Source organism: Daucus carota, chromosome 5 (genome assembly GCF_001625215.2).
Source record: "Daucus carota subsp. sativus chromosome 5, DH1 v3.0, whole genome shotgun sequence".
Classification (NCBI taxonomy): domain Eukaryota; kingdom Viridiplantae; phylum Streptophyta; class Magnoliopsida; order Apiales; family Apiaceae; genus Daucus; species Daucus carota.
Window position 1 is genome coordinate 46,241,150 of NC_030385.2, and position 21,667 is coordinate 46,262,816.

General features: G+C 34.2%; 4 protein-coding genes across 6 annotated transcripts; 3 read left to right on the forward strand and 1 right to left on the reverse strand.

Moving 5' to 3' along the window:
* The first annotated feature begins 603 nt into the window (after positions 1-603).
* On the forward strand, positions 604-5,225 carry LOC108220182 (indole-3-glycerol phosphate synthase, chloroplastic). Its single transcript, XM_017393872.2, has 10 exons — positions 604-968; positions 1,375-1,629; positions 1,737-1,913; positions 2,453-2,527; positions 2,685-2,729; positions 2,816-2,980; positions 3,211-3,289; positions 4,465-4,547; positions 4,654-4,722; positions 4,939-5,225. Exons 1-10 carry the CDS (start codon positions 795-797, stop codon positions 5,020-5,022), a joined length of 1,206 nt encoding a protein of 401 aa, XP_017249361.1. The 5' UTR covers positions 604-794; the 3' UTR covers positions 5,023-5,225.
* Positions 5,226-5,773: 548 nt separating this feature from the next.
* LOC108220860 (uncharacterized) lies at positions 5,774-10,731 on the forward strand. Of its 2 annotated transcripts, XR_001806810.2 has the most exons (8): positions 5,774-6,220; positions 7,667-7,933; positions 8,021-8,048; positions 8,201-8,510; positions 9,210-9,285; positions 9,414-9,628; positions 10,145-10,257; positions 10,422-10,731. XR_001806810.2 is itself a non-coding variant. In XM_017394740.2 (7 exons), exons 1-6 carry the CDS (start codon positions 5,903-5,905, stop codon positions 9,597-9,599), a joined length of 1,185 nt encoding a protein of 394 aa, XP_017250229.1. In that variant the 5' UTR covers positions 5,776-5,902; the 3' UTR covers positions 9,600-9,628; positions 10,422-10,731. The 2 variants fall into 2 exon arrangements, 1 of the variants encoding a protein (XP_017250229.1); XM_017394740.2 differs by lacking the exon at positions 10,145-10,257 and having other exon boundaries at positions 5,776-6,220.
* A 491-nt stretch (positions 10,732-11,222) lies between these two features.
* On the forward strand, positions 11,223-13,897 carry LOC108220090 (transmembrane emp24 domain-containing protein p24beta2). Its single transcript, XM_017393756.2, has 5 exons — positions 11,223-11,401; positions 11,492-11,704; positions 12,558-12,744; positions 12,858-12,965; positions 13,499-13,897. Exons 2-5 carry the CDS (start codon positions 11,492-11,494, stop codon positions 13,630-13,632), a joined length of 642 nt encoding a protein of 213 aa, XP_017249245.1. The 5' UTR covers positions 11,223-11,401; the 3' UTR covers positions 13,633-13,897.
* A 529-nt stretch (positions 13,898-14,426) lies between these two features.
* Positions 14,427-21,513, reverse strand: LOC108222890 (acetyl-CoA acetyltransferase 2). 2 transcript variants are annotated; one of them, XM_017396852.2, is made up of 15 exons: positions 20,429-20,575; positions 19,838-19,885; positions 19,186-19,284; positions 18,908-19,081; positions 18,685-18,790; positions 17,804-17,942; positions 17,453-17,530; positions 17,283-17,348; positions 16,788-16,873; positions 16,258-16,357; positions 16,055-16,165; positions 15,914-15,955; positions 15,573-15,659; positions 15,394-15,496; positions 14,427-14,864 (listed from the first exon to the last, which is right to left on the reverse strand). In XM_017396852.2, exons 2-14 carry the CDS (start codon positions 19,866-19,868, stop codon positions 15,407-15,409), a joined length of 1,209 nt encoding a protein of 402 aa, XP_017252341.1. In that variant the 5' UTR covers positions 19,869-19,885; positions 20,429-20,575; the 3' UTR covers positions 14,427-14,864; positions 15,394-15,406. The 2 variants fall into 2 exon arrangements, with proteins under 2 accessions (XP_017252341.1, XP_017252340.1); XM_017396851.2 differs by lacking the exon at positions 20,429-20,575 and adding an exon at positions 21,356-21,513 and having other exon boundaries at positions 14,663-14,864.
* Between the last annotated feature and the right edge of the window lie 154 nt (positions 21,514-21,667).

Here is a 21,667-nt window from a genome sequence, read left to right on the forward strand (position 1 = left end):
TTGTTATAAATAGAATATATCAGTTTAATATGGTAATAAATGATGTGTAATCACCCTACAGATTTCTTACAGGTCTGTAGAGGTTCGACAAATTTAGCCATCCATAGGAGGTTGGCTAAATTTATAGACAACAGGTCACTATGGTTGGAGTGTGAACTTTTGAAGTGGTTGGCTAAATTTTTTATTTTTGGCATGACAACTCATCTTTTAGCCAAGGGGTCTTCATGGTTGGAGATGCTCTTATCAGCCTTGTAGGTTGAAGCTGGATTGAAACGAGGAGAAGTAACATATCTTGCGGCCTAAGCTTGGGCAATCTAAGAAAAACTTTGATGTTATAGCTATAAATTCACTAATTTTTTTTTTCTCTTTTCAACTATTTTATACATATTTTTTAATTTTTATGCCCAATTCATCCAATAAGAAATGGGAGGGACGGAGGGAGTACTATTTTATGGAGGTGAGATACAATTTGTTTGATGGGTTCAATTTTGACTTTTGTAAAAATGAAAAATATAAAAGCTATAGATAAGATATTTTTAATATTAATCCATATAAAAGTTAACAGGATTGTTTATAATAATATCCATGCATAACTGAAATTCTAGTAACGGATTTTCTTTTCTTTCTTCTTCCGTTATAAAAGGAATATAATAATATTATAATATCAGATATTATCTCAGGAATATCAGATTCCGGCGGTTACACACCGCTGATGCTTATATATTCGGTGTGCATTCTGGCAATAGCAGAGAAAAAAGGCATTTAGTTGGGTCAAAAATCGGGTCAATTTGTTAATGGAAGCGTTGAGAGCAAACCCAACTGGCCTCAGGGTCTCTCCATTACATCTCAAGCCTAGTTTACACAAATCAGCTGCACTCATTCGATTTCCCAGGTCAATTGGTTACATTTCTGGAGGGATTTATTACTCTTCTAAGCTCCCAATGCGTAGCTCTGTTCGAGCTCAACAGGTCCTCTCTCTCTCTCTCTCCCCCCCTCTCTCCCTCCCCCCCTCCCCCCCTCTCTCTCTCCCCCTCTTTCCCTCCCTCCCTCCCTCTCTCTCTCTCTCTCTCTCTCTCTCTCCCTCCCTCCCTCTCCTCTCTAAGATTTAATTGGTTTCTTGGATAAAATTTTAATTTTTATTTATAGCTGTTATTTTAATTTGTATTGCAAGTGTGAGTTTGTTTGATGTTATACCTGAGTAATAGTTTATGTAGTTCTTATTGATTTCTTAGTTGATTACATGAAGCCTGATGATAAACCTGGTTATATTTAATTGGTTTCTTGGAAAAGATTCAATTTTTTATTATTTGGTGTTAAGTGCTGCAAGTGTAAGTTTCTGTTGTTTTTGGTTGTGATGGATAATTGGGTTTGTAGGAGTTGAAAGATGGGGCGGAAGTGGTTTCTGGTGGGAGTGATTCGGAGGGGGAGGAGATTAAAGTTGAGTGGGATGGTGCGAAGTATCAAGATGAGATAGCTGAAGCTCAGGGTATACGGATTAGAAGGAGGCCTTCGACCGGACCTCCTCAGCATGCTGTAGGCCCGTTTGAGTTTCGTCTGCAGAATGCAGGTAATACTCCTCGGAATATTCTCGAGGAGATTATATGGAATACGGATGTGGAAGTATCTCAGGTTTGCTCCCCCTTAAGTATTCGAATCACTAATTCTTATGTTTTTATTTATTTAAATTTATGGGAAGAGATAATTTGCAATGGTGTTTATAATGTTTTGTTTTTCAGATGAAAGAGAAGAAACCTCTGGGAGCAATTGCAAAAACTCTTCAGATTGCCCCTCCAGCTAGAGACTTTGTTGGAGCTCTGAAATCATCATATTTGCGAACTGGATTCCCTGCTTTAATTGCTGAAGTGAAAAAGGCTTCACCTAGTAGAGGAATTTTAAGAGAAGATTTTGATCCGGTATTTTGACAATCTAAATTTATCTACCATTTATTAACTTAATATCGAATGCTCTTATAGTTTTAAATATACCCCATAACCATAAATTTTCGCAACTTTGCTTTGAACCTGTATTTCAGGATTGGAAACTTTAAACTTTATTGATGAGTTATATATTCATGTATTTTAAAATAGTAACATTTTGAAATATAGAAGTGTTTTACACGTCTCGAGTCCCATCACATACATTACGAAGTATATACAAGTCAGGCATGGAAGAATATGTATCTCTGATAATTTTGCAGTAAAGAATTCTAGAGTGATAACCGTTAAATACACAGAATAATTTTCTTCTTCTTGTCTTCCAATATCACTTTATATCCTATTTACTTGTTGTAGTCGTTACCTGTAACTTGTAAGAACAATGCTCATGATTTCGAAGTGATAAAAGAACTTTAATTACTTGAGTACTGCCTGAAAAGTTAAACTGTATGATAAATTCATTAATTATAAACAAATTTTATTGACCATAATTGTACTTTCTGACCTTTCTTCAATAGGTTCAAATTGCTAAATCTTATGAGAAAGGTGGAGCAGCTTGTCTTAGTGTTTTGACAGACAAGAAGTATTTTCAGGTGAATGTCCTACCTTCTTTCTTGTATGCTGACTGAAATTGTTTCCTTATATTATTGTATTTGTGATGAAAAGTAGTGAAATTTACAGTCAAAGTATCTCCCGTAGCAATATATTTTTTTTTCTTACAATTATTATCTTGATGTTTGATTAAACAAGGGAGGCTTTGAAAATCTGGAAGCTATACGGAATGCCGGAGTAAAGGTACCCATTTGTGAAAACATTTTCCCTGTTGACCCATAAAAGTTTGTAGCTTTAAATGCATTTTTCTAACTGCTTTAAGTTTGCAGTGCCCACTATTATGCAAAGATTTTATTATAGATGCATGGCAACTCTACTATGCCCGAAGTAAAGGTGCAGACGCAGTTTTGTTAATTGCTGGTGTTTTGCCCGATCTTGATATCAAATACATGTCAAAAATTTGCAAGAAGCTTGGTTTGGCAGCACTTGTTGAGGTTAGATTGTGCTTTCTTCTATGTTCTCAATGTAATTTTATTTGGTTGATCTTTACTCTTTAGTATTAGCTTATACTTTTCTTTTGGACAGGTTTAATAACTTTACATTGTCATACTTTAAGCTAAAACTCCGAGTTAATTATATTATTTTGCGACTGTATTTGGCACAGAATTGTATACATAGGCTAAAAAAGTAGTTTCTCATCTTTTCTAGTGTTCTTGTCATCTAGGTACATAACGAGAGGGAAATTGATCGAGTTCTTGAATTAGACGGGATTGAGCTTATTGGCATCAACAATCGTGATCTTGGTACTTCTCTGTTCCTACCTAATCCATCTAAATGCACAATACAGTGTTGCTTAGCTAGTAGTTGATCTTTTGAGTATATTCCGAGTATCACTGCCTGGTTGTAATTATAAGAATGTATTATTGAATCTATTTCCTGGACAATTATTTATATAGCTGAAACTTTCTTGGTGTCATTTCATCTTTGTCATACAGTTTTCAGTAATTACATATGTATTTTGGACAAGTCAGTTTTCAGTACTTCCTTAGAAAGTGAATAGGGTATTAAAAACTTAAATGTAGGGCTGTCAAAAAAATCCGAAAAATTCGATATCCGTCCGAAAAATCCGCATTCGTATCCGAGATAAAACGGATATTATCCGTATCCGAGACAAAGCGGATATTATCCGCATCCGAATCCGACAATTCCGGATACGGATACGGATATAGGCATATTCGTATCCGATAATATCCGAATCCGAAATTAAATATATATGATATTAAATATTATATATATATATATTATTATTCAATAACTATATAATGTGTGTATTTATATATGCATACATAAAATAATATATTTATATAAATTTTGTATAATTTTAAAATATTATAGACATATATCATAATTTTATTTGAGTTTAATATCTTAAAGATAACAAATTTATATTGAAAGATAAATAAGAATTAATTTTTGAATTAATATAAACCTTCTTTAATGATTTTAATTTTTTTACTCAGTTTTAAAAATTAATTTTTAATTTTTACTATTTTTTAATGATTTTTTAGAAATTTTAATAAAGAAATAAAAATTCTGATTAAAAATCAGATCCGGATCCGGATATTATCCGAATCCGGATAGTATCCGTCGGATCCGGATTCGGATATCATCCTTTAAAAAATTTCGGATTCGGATTCGGATACGGATATGGATTTTCGGATTCGGATCCGGATACAGGCAGATCCGTATCCGAATTATCCGTTTGACACCCCTACTTAAATGACACTGAGATATAAGCTACATCCATTTTATTGGCCTTTCTTGTAAAGTTTAGAGTAGTACAGTTGAGTTCTTATAATTCTCTTGTGAAGTGTTTGGGAGGCAGCATGACTCGAGATCACTGATAGATAAACCTGTTTAGGATGTGTTTCCTTGATCAGCATAAACTTTCTGGTAATATATTTTTCTTTTTCACCAGAAACATTTAAGGTCGACACCAGCAACACCAAAAAGCTTCTCGAAGGTGCCCGTGGACAAAAGATTCGTGAGAAAGACATCATTGTATGTGATTTTTTTTCCTTGCATTGTAGCATTTATTTGCTGAGTTATTTGTTGCCGGCACTGCTTTATTCCCAGTGATTTTTGAAATTTTACTTGTTATTCTTAGGTGGTCGGTGAGTCTGGAATTTTCACTCCCGATGATATTGCTTATGTACAAGAAGCTGGGGTCAAAGCAGTAAGCACATTTTATCCTTCTCTGCTTGCTCTGCATTTTTTATATGATTCCAAAGTTGAAGGTGGAACTGTTCAAATCCGTTAAACCCGGGTCATCTATTTTCCTGAAATATTGTCATTGTTACTGCTTTTATCGGGACTTGGCTAGAAATGCTTTTTATATTTGTTTGACTATACGAAATTATTGTCTTGACATATTTCGCTCCCCTCATTGCAGGTGCTGGTTGGGGAGTCGCTCGTGAAACAAGATGATCCGGCGAAGGGCATAACCGCACTTTTCGGCAAAGATATAGCTTCATAAGTTACAAATTTTAAGTTCTGGGCACTGTTTTGCTATATGAGTAACTTCAAAGGGGTTTCTTTGCCCATATTGTATTCCATAATTTTCAGCTCCACCATTTCTTGGATCATATCATTTGGTTCAAGCCCGGTGGCTAAACCATAAAGAACTAACTTATATGAAGTGATTTCACATAAAGGAAATAGTTATAATTTTAGTTTCAAGTTATTATCCTTTTGAATATTTATATTGTTCATGGTAACTTATATGCTCTCTAATACTCCAGAGACTAAAGCCAACAGTTTTGAATTTTTTCAAGAAAAAAAGAAAACGAAAGCGTTTCATCTTGAAATCTTGATTTTTAATCATGCCGTTTGATAAATAAGTTATTGCCAAAATAAGAACTTAATTTTTTTATTAAATAAATTATATTGTATAAACTTTTTTGGAAAAAATTATCAAAAAAAAACTTTTCGAAAAAAAGATATTAAGCACGTAGTCAGATTTTTTTATTTGATATAAACAAGTGTTTATTTTCACAAAAATAGATATTTATTTCAAAATATATTAATTTATTCTTAAAAAATGAAATAATCCAAACCCCCTAAAATATATAAAGTTCTTGATATCTAATACTAGAAAATATCCATCTCGAATTTTAGATTTACAATGAAAAATCCTTTTTATTAGAACCCTTGTACAGTTGTACTTCGGAAATCGGACCTGACAAAACAAGACACACGTCTTTTTCAAAAAAATTCAAAAAGTACAAATAAAATAGCAGCGATTAAAGCTTACTCTGTACTCTACTCTCTACTCCACCACCTCTTCAAACCAAAAATAACACACACTAAAACACACACACACACACACACACAACTCTCCGACACACTGTCTTGCAATGGCGACAAAACCGCCGGCCGGCGATATTTTCGACCTCGAATTCCGGTGCTCCGACGACGACGCGTGGTACAGCGTCCGAGCTATTCTCGTCAGCGGCACGCTAACGATCCAGTTCGAGAACTTCCCGGAGATATCCTTCGGCGTCACCGAGTTCGACTCGCTTGAGCACCTCGACGAGTTCACACGGCGAATTCGCCCTGTGTCGACTCAGTTGCAGGACAGCGAGTGTTATAAAATCGATAAAGGGATGAAAGTTTGCGCGTATTCAAGCTGGAGAGAAGATGATCTCCGCTATTACGATGCCATTGTTGAAGCTGTATGCATATCTTTCTCTTAAATTTTTATAATTTTTTTACTTGTTTTTTTAATTATTTTTTTAATGAAATGTTGTGAGTTTTGGACTTTCGATTTTGTGTTTTTGCTATTATTATGTGTTTTTGGTATGTATACGTGCGTGAGAAGTGTTTGAGATGATTGAATGAGCTAAAAATTAGGGTAAACTGGATGTGATTGTTGGGGTTTTTAAAGAGGTTTGTATATGAAATGTTTGTGTATGTGTACATACATGCAAGATAAGTGTTTTGAGTAGGTGAATTGAGGTGATCGATTTATTGTGAAATTATTGAATGTGCTGGAATTTGGAGTTTTTTTTTTTAATGTGTTTAGGTTAGTTTGTGAGGATTATTATGTCTTTTAAATTAGGGGATAGTAGTAGGAAGACATCGAAGTGGATTCAGTTTTTTTTAATATAGTTCTTAGGAGGTTGCCGTTAAGGTTTGGCTGCCTTGCTGGAGCCCTAGTATACTTAGTGGTGGTAGCACAACCGTGATCTGGGTACTTCTCCTTTCCTCTTTAATCCATCTAAATGCCCAATTAAATGTTGCTTACCTAGACATGATCTTTTAAATATATCCTGGCTGTCATATCCTGGTAGGTTAGAGGATGAAGTTTATCATGTATTGCAATTATGAAAATATGTTCTTGAATTTATTTTGTTGATTACATCATTTATATAGTTTAAACTCTTTTTGGATCATTTCTTCTGTGCACAGTTTTCAGTATATATGAAATGTTTTGTGCTATCATCACTCTGTGTATATAGTATATACCTGTATGATAAGTCTCGTGAGTAATTGAGGGCTTGAGGTGATCGTTTTATTGGGAAATCATTGAATGTGCTGGAATTTTGATGTGGACTGTTAGGTCAAATTGGATTTTTTTTTCTGTTTTAGTTTAGTTATGAGATGTATTATGTCTATTAAATTAATCGGTAGTAGTGTGAACTGGGAAGGCATTGAAGTGGTTTTTAAGTTTTTGGTGAGTTTACTTCCGATACCTTTTGGAGTGTTGTAATGCCTATGTGAGGGTGGCACCTCCATTTTGAAACAGCCATGCTCTGCTGGATTTTTGTTTGTTTAGTTCTTAAAGAAAAAACATCAGATTGCTGTTAATTTACTGTGTTTTTTGTAGATAAGTGAACAGTTGCATGACTACATTTGTTGCTCTATTTTCTATATTTAAAGTAAGTAAATCTATTACATGAAGTTGTCATTTTTCCGTCTTACTATATGTAATGCCCATTTTGAAATGTGACTCGACTTTTGACGTTTAATTGGTTTGTAAATTATTCTGTGCCATATATATGATAGTAGTTGATGATCTTAAACCTTAAAAGAGGTGTAATTTAATATAAGTAATTGACATAAAATATGCTGCCTTGCATTTATTTGACTCCCTTGGAACTTTATAAATGTCTTGATAGATTGAGTTTAAGGATCATTTGTTTGAGAAAGGAGAAGAGGAGTGTCTGTGCACCTTTGTGCTATCCTGGCTGCATGGTCCCAATGCGGGTAATATGTCTTCTTCAGGTGTTGCAAGCATATGCTTAGTGAACACCAATGCCCCTCTCAATTCTACAATATTGACTTTCTTAAAACTGGCAAAGGAGAACATAAAAAGGGCTTCGCTTCGAACTCGTTCAGTTTCCAAGAGTTATTCGACTCCAACAACTACACCAGATCGTATCCAGGCAAGCACATTCTGAGATTATGTTTTAAATGTATATATTCTCAATGCACACATTTTTTAGCGCTTGAATGTTTTCTTCTTGTTTCAGGAAACCAAGGGTGCCTGTCATTTCCCCGGTAATGTACAATTATAGGAAGGTTTCTGGGTTTTGGCCAGAGCACTTCTGTGCCACCAACCATTATTGTGTTACATTTTGAATGCTTTTGAGTTATTTTTTCTTTCCCCTTTTTTTCTGGCATTAGTAAAAGACTACTGTATTTGCTTGCAGCCGTGGCAAGTTTTCAAATTGACGAAGATCGGGATATTGGAGGAGTTCCTTTTAACATGAATAAAGTTGAGGAACTTGGAAATCACCACTATATTCTAATTGATAATTTGGAGAAAGATCTATCCCCAACATCGGTCATTGAATTTATACGCAAACAAACTTCCATCACAGCAGAAGCATATGTTTTTCCTAGTTTATTAGCAGAGTCCTATACAAGAGGGGCCATAGTGCTGGCTTCGAAAAGAAGTCTTGAGGAGATATATAAATTCCTAATCAATCCTGATCACGCTATCGTATCTTCAACTGGAAGGTATGTCGCCATAAGCCTGTCTGAATTTCTTGCTCACTAGTCTATAATGCACAAGACAACCACACGTTGAAACTTGTTGAAGTTTATCGTTTGAATATGATAAGAAAATAATTTGATTCAGTCTTGTCAAATTTGCATGCTGAATGGATAATGCTTCAGGAAAGGCAAATCTTCATTTTTAAAGTTATAGCAACAGAGTCGGGAGACTGTTGATGTTTTTTTTTACCTGCTATCTAGTTCTTTGTTAATCTTATACATAATACAACTATACAATTGTGTAATGGAACTGGTATAATAGTATAATACTAAATACTTGAAGTATGGCAAGCCCATTTTCTTATCCTGCCTTTGGTGGGTATATCAGTTAACTATTACTGGATCAGCTAAATATTTCAGTTTGTGCTTCTTGTTATTATGCTGGTCGTGATATTGTAATGCTAAGTGCCTTACATTTGCATGCCTCCGGATTTGGTTAATTGTTGGATTTAGGACCTGCATGTAATTTTATTCGTTCAGTTATTTAAGGTTTTATCGGCTAGATAGTTAATTATTTAGTAGTTCGAATACTAATTCAATGTAACTATTAAAATGAAAGGAAGGAATATGAAAACCTTGCTTAGTATGACATATATAACAAGTCACAATCTAAAAACATTGTCCAGCTGTCAAAAATTATGAATTAACGTTTATTTTCTGCAGGCCATGGGTCATAACTGAGGAGAAAATGAGGCGTGGATATTTCAAAAGTGTAGGGAGTTTGATGCCAAGATCTCAGGTGAGCATTGTCATTAGTTTGTTAATAAATATTATATTATATATGTGGATTCTGTATGGTATATGGTTTTGTATTTAGCATGATTTTTTGACATTGACTTGATGACTTGTTACATTTAAAATTTTTAGGGCGGAATCGTCGAGGACAAATTAAAGGTGGTTCGTGCAGGAACTGAAGAATTTAGAAAAGCTGCAAGATTGAAGAATTTGTTCAAGGACTTCACTGATCATCAACGACAACTTCACGAGAGGTTAACTTTAGAGCATAATAAGAACTTATATCCTTCAAGCGCATCTTATCCCGGTGCTGGCTAGAATCTTTTGCAGATGGAGCATACAAAAAGGTAATCTTCATTTTTAGTAGTGTCAATATTAGGTGGTCTAAGCATATTTGTATGGTGCTGCGTATCATATAACCAGGCATACCTTATATACAGAAAAAAAAAACAAACACTAAACCCAGGGGGAAATATGATACTGATAGCTTTCGGTCATATGACTCATTTGTGGAATCAAAGAAAATCCAGATATTACCGTGTCACTTGATAAACAGGTATGCACATAGCTGACGAGGTCTGAGACTAGATATTAACAGAATAATAGCTTTTTCTAAAGCATGAGCCCCTAGATAAACCTGGCTGCTTAATCTATATTTCACTGTATTTACCAACAACCCATTTGGGTGAGCTTAAAATAATGACATATGGCTTATTTAATGTGATAAGTGCATCGCTTAAATTGTCTGTTTGGGTAATTTTATAGTTTGGTGACTTATGACTTATTAAAAATATGATAATTAAAATAAATTTGATGGTTAATTTCTGACTTTAAGTGAGTTTCTGGCTTATTTTTAATTTCAGTCAGTTTCTGGTTTATTACACAAAGCATAAAATCGATAATGGCGTAAATCTCGGGGAAGCTCTGTCAAACAGGCTCTAGCTGATTTTTGTGATCTCTCATATGTGGGGTCACAGTAAGTTTCTGCTGTTTAATTTTCCATTTGTGTTTGAAGCATGCATATTTGCAAGTAAAGGATCTCAACTAAACCCAGCTGCTTAATTTCTTATTCTTTACTAAAATGTTTCTGTGGCCTCTTAATGTGATTACAGTATATAATATCGTGTTATCTTGTTCCAGTTTGTTTGAAGGAAAGCAGGACTGTAAGTAAAGCATCTCAGTGTCTGAAATCAAGAATCTGGAGTTGTACAGATTATCATATTCCCGCCGAGCGTGAGAAGATTGTACTTAAAACTTAAAAGAGTTAAAAGAGTTGAACCCAGATAGTCAGTTATTGAGGGTCGAGGATGATGCAACTGAAGTGGTTGAACCTAGATTATGTACTTAAAAGTAAATCTTTAATTCTGAAATTTTTTTAATAGAATCTGTCACCTGTAGAATGTGTAATTTTTCGTGTATCAATTATTACCGTATAATATTTTTGCTTGTTCTTATATTTTTAATAATCATAATAATTGATATATTCAAAATATGTATTTATATTATAAGATTTTACAGCAACATTATTTAGGGAAATTTATTGGCTTGCTTGGATAAATTTATTTGGATAAAATAAGGATCTATTTTAAAATAAAATATATATTTTATATATTGTTTTTATGATTCACGTATCTAGGGATAATTATATTTTCTTTGTTTCTTATTATCAAAAAACATATATTTATATATTTTTATAGGTAACTTAATTTATGAAAAAGTAGACAAATTAAACTGACTCCTAACATTTAAAGTTAGAGGTTGGGTTCGTGTTGATTAAATTAATTTATTTTATCATTAATCATTGAAGAATGATAATTTTATATAATTTTAATATATAAAATTAAAATTATAATTTAGCATTAATTTAATAATCAAATTATTTTCATTTTCATTTTTATATATACAGATAAATCATCCATCAACTGATTTGGTTTAAAATACAGAAGTAGATTGCACAAAACTAAAATCAACTTATAAGCCAGACCAAAAGCATTACAGAGTAGCCAAGACTTAGACGACAACGTCGTCCGCTGCCTCAAACATCTCGCGACTCGCAGGTCACAAATATCACATTCAATCAATCAATCGAATCCCATCTAGATCTTATCATTCAATTTAAGGTAACATCATTCAGATCTCTCTATTTATGTCTTTACCAATGAGTTCTTGTCTGTAATCCAATTTCATATGTTATTTATGTATTTTTGTAGATGGGATTGGGATACGTGCCCAAATTAATGATACCCATGATGGGATTTTTGTTGATTTTAGTGCAACAAGTGGTTGGGATTAGATTTGTGATTGATAGAGAAGAGTGTTTTTCACATAAAGTTGAATATGAAGGTGATAATGTTCATCTTTCTTTTGTTGTTATCAAGAGTGATGCTCCTTGGAATTATGGTGATCAGGGTGTTGATCTTGTGGTAATCCCCTTTTCCCTGTTTCTCGATTTTTTTCCAATGATGTTGTGTTAATTTTTAATTTTATGCATTTTTGTTGGAATTTGGGTGATGCTCTTTAAGACTTAAAATAATAGATTCTTGAAGTGGATAGGCTCATTAGTGATTGAAGTAGAAGAATTAGTGATTGGTAAAGAATCTTGGTTTTTTTGAAGATTACATTTTTGATAGACTTCCAATAGTTAATTGGGGGAGAGTTGATGCATCTGATAGATTCTTGTGCATTTACTTTAACAGTAGTGCATTTACTTCAACAGTATTGCCTTGCGGCATGTATATATCACCGGGTTTTGATTGTGTGAAAGTGAAAATTTGATACTTTAAAGCCAAAATTTGTGGAAAGAATTCTTTAACTTAGCCGTTTGTTACTCCTAATATGGAACTCAACCTCAGACCCCAAGATTTATCAGTATGAGGTTCGGCTGTATTTTTATTTCATGACTGTTTCTAAAAATTGATCGCAGGTACACGTAACTTCGACATAATAAACAATAAAAATCATATTATTTTAATGTAAACATATCAAGTGGAACTTTTCCCGATGCATTTTGATAAAAAATTATAACTACTTAATAGAGAAAGAAAAGTTGGGTAAACTTCTTTGGAGAACTATGTGTATATCGACCAGTTATGATATATTATGGCAGACATAAAACTTGATGCTCTGGGAGTCCTATATATATTGTGGTACGATACTTATAGTGCAATTAATTCCAGAGAAAGCATTGTATGTTAAGTACCAAAGCATCTGCAGTTATGCTCAAATCCTGATTAAACTGCTTCTTAATTTTGTATCTCTCCTTTGCTTTGAGTGTAGATAAAAGGACCTACTGGAGATCAGATACACGATTTCCGTGACAAGACAACCGAGAAGTATGAGTTTATGGCCCAAAAGAGAGGCGTTTATCGCTTCTGCTTTACTAACAAATCTCCTTACCATGAAACCATAGACTTTGACGTGCATGTTGGCCATTTTGCATACTATGATCAGCACGCAAAGGATGGTGAGCTGTATCACTTTCTTAAAGACCATGTGCTTATGCCCTTCCAGTCTTTTCTTCTTCCGCTGTATCTTATATGTGTCCTCTTAGACACTAATATATCTACCTCTTCGCAGAGCATTTTAATCCCTTGCTGGAACATATTTCAAAGTTAGAGGAAGCATTGTACAATATCCAATTCGAACAGCATTGGTTAGAGGCTCAGACTGACCGCCAGGCTATAGGTACAAATGTACAATACAGAAAAAATGAGTTTGTTTTGAATTTGATATATGTCTGTCCTTCAAATGAATTTGAGTACGTATTGACGCTGACACTGGGAAAATTTAGATCACTTCTGTGTAATCTACAAACTAACTTAGATTGTGTTCACCAAACACAGAAATTGTATTATACCGAGTTGAAGTCTTTTATTGACCTTTTAACTGTTACTGAGATCAGTAGTCTTACATAAAGCATTAAGTTATTAATTTGGTCACATTAGAATGATATATGTATCATTCAAGTTGGTCTCTTTTCAACATGACTTGTAAATTTTTAACGTGGTTATAACTTATAAGTCAAGACATTACTGTTTCCAGTGATGATAACTTTATAAGGGTATTGTACTCAAACATTGCTCCTGACCTAACAACCATGGGGTAACCAAGGCAAGAATTTGAGTGAAATTCTGAATTTTTTTTTCCAACTAACACATTAGTTTTAGTTGGACCATAACTTTATTAACCATAATATCTGTCTTCCCTGCTGGTTTCAGTGAATGATGGACTGAGTAGGAGAGCCATTCACAAGGCATTATTTGAGTCTGCAGCACTTATTGGTGCTAGTGTCCTCCAGGTCTACCTCCTGCAGCGTCTTTTCGAGCGAAAACTAGGAACATCCAGAGTTTGAATATCAGCTCATTTTGGGACTACAAAGTCGTAGCAATGCAAGTCGGAACGCTCCGCTTATCATGTTCTGTTTCTGAACAGATCCCCAGCTAATTTGTATTAGTTGAGAAGATGGACATGTACAGGCCATCCCACTTTTCATGCATTAAATTAAATTTGAAGTGTCCTTAATAATTAGATAATTATCTCACACTTGTTGCATTTGTATTGTCGGTACCTGGTAGAGCTACTTTGTCTTTGAATAATCAGTAATTTAGTTTTTCTAATTTTTTTGAATGAGAACATTAAAAATGAGCAGATATGAGTTTGTGAATTAGCAAGTATTTCAACTCTGCATTGTGTTGTGTGTATTGGCTCCATCAGGGCCCTTGCACTACAGCCTACAGGGCTGTTTGGCTTTTAAGTGTTTATCAGTGAAAACTTATTTATAAATGAAAAGTAATTTTTGATTTATGTGTTTGACTTAAATTTTTGGTATTTATAATTTATGGATATAAAAAATTTTAATAAAACAATACATTATTGTTTAAAGTAGTCGCACACTACTGCTTGAAACGCATTTTAATGCACCTATGAAATAAAGTTTTATAACTTTTAAAAAAAAAATCTTTTTTAATAAAAATATACACAACATTTTTATTCAGAAAAATAAAATTTTTAAAAAAAGTTATTGAATTATGTTTTTTAGGCACATTAAAGTGCGTACCACACCCCCGTCCCCTAATGTTATGAATTGAGAGGGACAGAGGAAGTATATTTTTATAAAATAAGTTTCAAATGATACAAAAATGAAAATAAGTCACTAAAAAAGTTATGATTTTCAACTTCTCACTTTCATACTCGGTTTGTCAGAAACTAGCATATAAGTTTTTTTATACAAACGGTATGGATACTTGACTTAAACTTATAAGTACAGAAGTTTGGGCTCTAAGCCCAGTCAGACAACCAAGTTCCCCAAGTTGATCAAATGTTTGTGATTCCACTGGGCATGTATAGTAAAAAGAAAAAACGGATATAGTCAGCAACACATATTTGGAAACAGACAAGCGGATCTATAATATTAATCTCGGAAGAAATATGCACTCTGTTGGATTGATAAAAAAGAAATCCCAAGTTTTTCTTCTAAAGAAAAGGATTTGGAACTTGGAAGACGGCGCATTTCAGCACATCAGCACGCGATATGGAAGGTTATATAAGCCTCAAGTCTTCAAACAATTATCCTATGTGATTGGCCTGCAGCAGAAGCAGAAGAAAACTAGTATCGGTTAAAGAAATGCCAGTTTCATCGAAACCATTAAACATCTAACATATAAACTGTCGAAAGATCCTTGTAGGTCCAACCAGGATACATCAAATTTACAAATGCATGATCACTCACATGCTACTGAAACGTGGTAGTAAAGATGTGTGTTATGCAGAAATGACAAACAACTAGTGTGCATGAGCATGGTCCCGACTTTCCCTACAGTATTTTTAAGAAGATACCAAATTGCATTTATGTGCTCGGACTACTACAAGTTATAATCTAAAAAGCTGAATAAGGAGATAATAATGGTGTCCCATATTTTGTCAATTTATTTGATAAGAGTTGAATGTGCATGATGTGCACAATAGTGGAGTATAATCTAAAAGGCCGAATAGGGAGATAATAATGATGCTGAGGAATTACTGTAACTCAAATAGTTGAATGTGCATGATTTGCTTCTTAATCGGCAGTACAGAGCATCTAGATCATATTATTCCGTTTACTCATCATACTTGCCTGGTAATGAAAATTAGACAAGCTCTAGAACCAGTGCCGATGCACCCCCTCCGCCGTTGCACACAGCACCAACTCCATATTTCGCATTCTTCTTTTTAAGTACCTGCAATGGTTTATATGAAGTCAGGGATACTAAGCTTGCGCATTACTAAATATTTGTCAGAATAATTCGAGCATACCCCCAACAGAGTAACCAAGATACGGGCGCCGCTGCAACCTAGAGGATGTCCCAGAGATACAGCTCCACCGTGTATGTTAACTTTCTCCTGCAAGCAAAGCAAGTAAATATACATACAGGAGAATACACACAAACATCTGACACGAGAGCTTGGCAAAAAAGGGAAAAGAAATTTAGAGATTACACCAGTAGCTCACAGATACATAATTTTGATTTATCAAATTTCCTTTAGCAGGACATATGCAAGATTGTAGGTTAGTTCAAAAACTGAAACAATTAAGTGCATAAGAAGACATGCCCAAATGAGGAAGGCAAAGTAAATACTGGGTAAGCAGGACTCACTGGATTAAGGCCAAGCAACTTTTGGTTCGCAAGAGCCACAACCTGCAGGCACCATATAAAAATTAAAAGGAAATCATACTTGCAGGCGTAGGCCAGCATGACCTGCTAATTATGTCAAGTGAACTCTGTTTGAAAGCTTACTGCAAAGGCTTCATTAATTTCGTAAAAATCAACTTGGGAGGCCTCTATGCCAGCATTAGAAATAGCCTTTGGTATAGCAAGCGCTGGAGAAGTTGTAAATAACTCTGGAGTCTGCAGAATGCATAGTGTGAGTTATGCACAATAGCGACGCATTAGTACTCTTTGTATCATATACAGTGAAAACAGCAGAGCACATCAAGTACCTGAGCAGCATCGCCATAACCTGAAATCTTCGCAATCACTTCAAGCCCCAGCTTAACTGCTGTCTCTCCACTGACCAGGACTAATGCAGCACCACCATCACTGATAGTATAATTCTCTTTTAATAGATATCTTGGTAAGTCTAGTTAAATATTTTATTGCTACATTTACACTAAAATTTGTATAAAATCAATATCAATATATTTCTAGCTTTATAACTGTAAATAGACGAGAACAATATTCTCAGATTAATTAACAGATAAAGTGCCAGTATCCTTTTACCAGAAACCAACATTGCTTTAAAATAACTTAGATAGCAAGTAAACATTTAGACAGCAAACAAGCTGGTGGTTAAATTTTGAACATGTGGAGTAAAGCAATGAGAACTGAAAATTCGATCCTGTAAATTTACTGTGGTTTCAGGTCTTGTTCATTACGGGGGATAAACTTAAAAAAAGATAATCTTCCGACCAAAACAAAATATAAACAATAAAATATGATGTTACACTAGAATATACAACAAAAGATGAACCTTATACTAGAAGCATTGCCAGCAGTCACGGTACCGCCATTCTCCTTGAAACTTGGCCGCAGCTTTTTCAACTTTGCTGCATCGAACTATAGAAAAACAAGAACAAAACTCTATAAAGGAATTTAATTTTGAGATATAACATTAACTTATTTCTCGGAAGTTTGTGAATTAGAAGAATGACCCAAAACAAGGCATACAGTAGAAACTTCCATTCCATTCCATTTCTTTTTATCTCTATCTTTAACGACTGATGCACAATTGCACAATCATATATACCAACCTAGAGTAGCAGTTCACTCGTGATTATATCTCTATATACCTTAAAAGGAAAATTTTCCGCCAAATATGATCTTGGATAACAATTTTTTTCTCATTTTAACAGTTATTGCAGCAGATCCCAATTCAAAATTAGTCTACATGACTACATACCAATATAAGGGAAAGATTTCACATGCAAACAACAATCATATAAGTAGATATGCGCCAAAGATTCACCTTTCCTAGACCTTCATCCTTATCAATAACCGTTGATGGCTTTCCTCTTCCCCCAGGAACCTCAACCTGAAATATAATGGCGAAACAACAATTTACAAAAGTCTCTTGTAGTTATATAATGGCGAAACAACAATTTACAATAGTCTCTTATAGTTAACAAATGCACTTACTGGTGCTATTTCCCATGTAAAAGCACCCTCATTTTGAGCAGCTATACCACGCTCAAAGCTTTGAATGGCAAAGTTATCCTGGGTATATCAGCAAAAATTATTTATGACTAGCTATTTCATAGCAGAAGTCAGAGTTTTCTCTCCAAAATAAGTTGAACAAGATGAAAACGGAAGTGCGTGCCAGAAACTATTGAATTACAAGCCAAATTTCACTAAAGAATACAGGGGATCATATATGTATTTGCTCAAGGACTAATTTATAGATACTTTGACTGACACGGATGGTAGTTGAAGATAACAAAACTTTGTTGCTTGGGAGAAACAAATTTCAGGTGCAGTGTGTAGCGCTACCTGATCTTCTCGTGACACTCCATGTTTCTCAGCACATATTTCAGCAGCAGAACCCATGGCAAAATCATTATACACATCCCACAGCCCATCTTTTAGCATTCCGTCAACAAGAGAATCATGTCCGAACCGAGATCCCTTTCTGCAAGCAATATCAGATTCTGATGTTAGCCCTTCCTAGCATTAAGCTTTGTTATTAAATTAAACTGTAGTTACACGAAAACACTAAATGCTAGGGCACTTGTAACACCTTCATCATAGTGGTATGAGTTCTATACAAGTAAATTTTGTGTAAAAGGATAGCTGACAGAGCTTGGAAAGCATATCATCAATATATCAACACACCGCACTTATATGGACAGTGAAAGTGACCAGTGCTCAATAGCAAAACTGAAATCATGATCCTTTACCCTAACTAAGAATTAAGATTTTTACATCTGAATTACAACTAGTAAGTTTAGTATCAAAACCCAGACAACCTACTTGCATAGCATGCATTGTTAACCCACAGTACTGTTGGAGAGGGAGATCACCATTCCAAACAGTCAGACACCATCTATAAAAAGGGTAAGTTTTTTTTTTGCAAAATAATGCACCATATGACTTGAAGCTGAAAATTATTAGCTTTAAAATGGTTCATAGTTGCACTGAGATTGAATCACCATCAGCTAGACAAGTTTGCAAATGCCTGTTTTTCATTCTACTATGATCAGGACCTATAATGACTAAATATCCTCTAAAATAAGTTACAAAAATGCTAGCTATGCACTTAAACAATTCCACTACAAGTTGTATACCCCCTCCATTTGAAACAATATATACACAACCAAAAGTAAAACTACAAACTGCGGTTACATTTTATTGAAGTAATAAGAAATACAGACCTTGCTTCTGCTATGTATTTTGGGACATTAGACATACTTTCCATGCCACCAGCAACAACAATATCATTAATACCCAACTGGATACTCTGTGCAGCAAGCATTGTTGCTGCAAACACCAAATGATGCTATTGTTTAATTTACTTCGGCTAGCAAGAAACATCTCTGTTCATTGGTAAAAACAAAAGACAGAATAAATTTTTCCTATACAGATTAGAGGACTCACCTTTCATCCCTGATGCACAAACTTTGTTGACGGTGGTACATACAACAGTGTTAGGTAAACCTGCTCCTAATGCTGCTTGCCTAGCAGGAGCCTGACCCAAATTTGCAGAAAGAACATTTCCAAAGAAAACCTCTTGTACAAGTGCTGGATCAACATTAGCCCTTTTAAGAGCGCCTAATAGTAAACATCCGAAAAGTTATAAATATACAAATTAGATCAATGTTGCAAAGCAAAATGGTTCACAAATTAATTTTAGAATGGGTACTCTGTTTAATTACTTTGAATGGCTATGCTTCCAAGTTTGGTGGCTGATAAGGACGAAAGGGTTCCAAGAAATCCACCCATCGGTGTACGGGCAACACCAACAATACAAACATCTGCACAGCTACGAATAAATGTCAGGTGAAGAATGAACTGGAAATCTGGAAAACCAAACAGTTACAGGGAATATACAAAAGGAAGTTTAAATCACAATTTCACTCCCAATTTCACTCCTAACAGTTACAGCTAGCAGTGTTGCTAATGCATGTCATATAGTAGAAAATTTTTTATGTCTTGAGACACTTATTTTATTTCTTTATAAATCAGATTTTGCTGATGAACTGGTACATAAACCGATACAGCCACCAACAGAAAATTCCAAGAATAACTAGTTATTTAAAATTAAGTACCTTCGCAGACTGATCATAACCACCTTTAAAACCTCACAACACAAAACTAATATTGGTTTAATATAATGTTAGACTTTGCCAGAAAACTCAACTACTGTATCAACATTCTAAAACAAACTAATCATATACGCGAACACGATACATGTATTGTCAAGAAATAAAGAAAAACAATTGATATAATGATACCGATCCATAAACTAAGCATATGGAGAGTTAAAACAGCATGGTCTATTAAATAGTAACAGCAAAAATAAATCACCTCTAGGCTTGATGGAATCAGCAGGAGCCATATTCGAGACCGAATGATCTGTATTATTAGCAAAATCACATAAGAATTATAATCCACAGTGTTATTTACAACTACAAAAAATTATTGCACAAAAAAACAAATCTGGTAAAATCTTGAGATTAATTAATAATTCTTGGTCCCAACATAACAGATACAATTCGACAAGTTAATAATTTCAAGATATAGATAACATTCTCGGTTCCGAAGCTATTAATTTACAGAGGTTTTAGTGTAGCAGAAACTAACAGATCACTGATGATGAAGGTCACATGAGTGATTAAAGAAACATAACAAGATCAATCAAGAAACGAATTTAAAGAAATATTAGACATTCATGCGAAATTATAGAAGGCAATGAGAAGAATTACTTTGAGTGTAATTAAAAGATAGTAATGTGAGATTGTGTATACTACAATTACCTGGGAGAGAGAGAGAAGAGGGAGAGAGGTAGGGTGGAGAGAGATACCTGGGAGATGGAGGGAGAGAGAGAGAGAGAGAGAGAGAGAGAGAGAGAGAGAGAGAGGGAGGAGGGAGGGAGAGAGGGAGGGTGGAGAGAGATACCTGGGAGAGGGAGAGAGAGAGAGAGAGAGAGATGAGCAGAGAGACAGAACTCAAGTGAGTACAACGTAATAAAGTGACGGCTATATTTGAAACTGGGAGTGTCTTTAAAGAGTGGTTGTGCCACCGTTTTAGTGAGTTTCAATGTTTTTTTTTTTTTTGAAACAAGTGAGTTTCAATGTTTTATAATTCACGAGGATTATTTACATTATTTTATTTTATTACTAAAATAGTCTACCTTAAACTAGTCTAATTTTTTTATTATTTTAAATATTTTACTGATATTTTATGTTAATTTTTAATTATCATATTATGTATAGATATAGATTAAAAAGATAATATAGACGTTAAACACAAAAATTGAACCGACTGACCATCAAGTATTAATTTAATATTTAATTTATTTTGGGAAAAACAAAGGTATGATGTATATCCTACTTTGTTATACAACAAAAAGAGGTATATACAGCCGTAGTTGTAAATATTTATATCCTTGGATATTCTTGCAATTGTTCTTTTGTAGCTGGTACTTGTGAATTTGTTGGGTGTTGTTTTACTTGCAAACTACTAACCAGTAACCACATTGTACTACTGTGACCAATTTTTAATATCGAATACTATGTGATTATTAAAAACATATAAATTTTTGTGTATATTTGTTTCAAAAAAAAAAAATATGAATTTTTAATAATTAAATACTATGCTGGATAATATGATCGTCTCCCTCCAATTATAATTGTTTGATAAAGTCATTATTTTGAACTCTCTTTATAGATATACTCGAGTTCAAGTACTTACTCCAAGTTTTAGATGAACCGGTTACTCAGTGTATAAAGGCTAATCTTAAATCTTTTGCTCTGTTTCAGCTGATTTAAGCAGATGCTCTAATAGATTAGTTCATGAAGTATGTACAAACAATAGAAATGTTACCTGAATCAACCTCAGTTCCGTTGATCATCGTTGCATTTGGTGCTGCTCTCTCGGATTGATAATCAAACTAATTTGTTTATTTACCTAAAATACACGAAGTATTTTACTTATCCGCTGAGCCGTTGAGCTATGCTTCTCAGCAATATCAGCTTGAAGCCTTTGTACAATTTCATCAGGCATTGTCTCCAAATTCAGCTTTTGAAGGCTGATCAGGTTTTCAATGCCTTGCGGTAAGACCTTTAGTTCGGGACAATTTATTAGATGCAAGTCCTTGATGCATTGCAACGTGCCCTCCTCTAGTCTCACACTTTC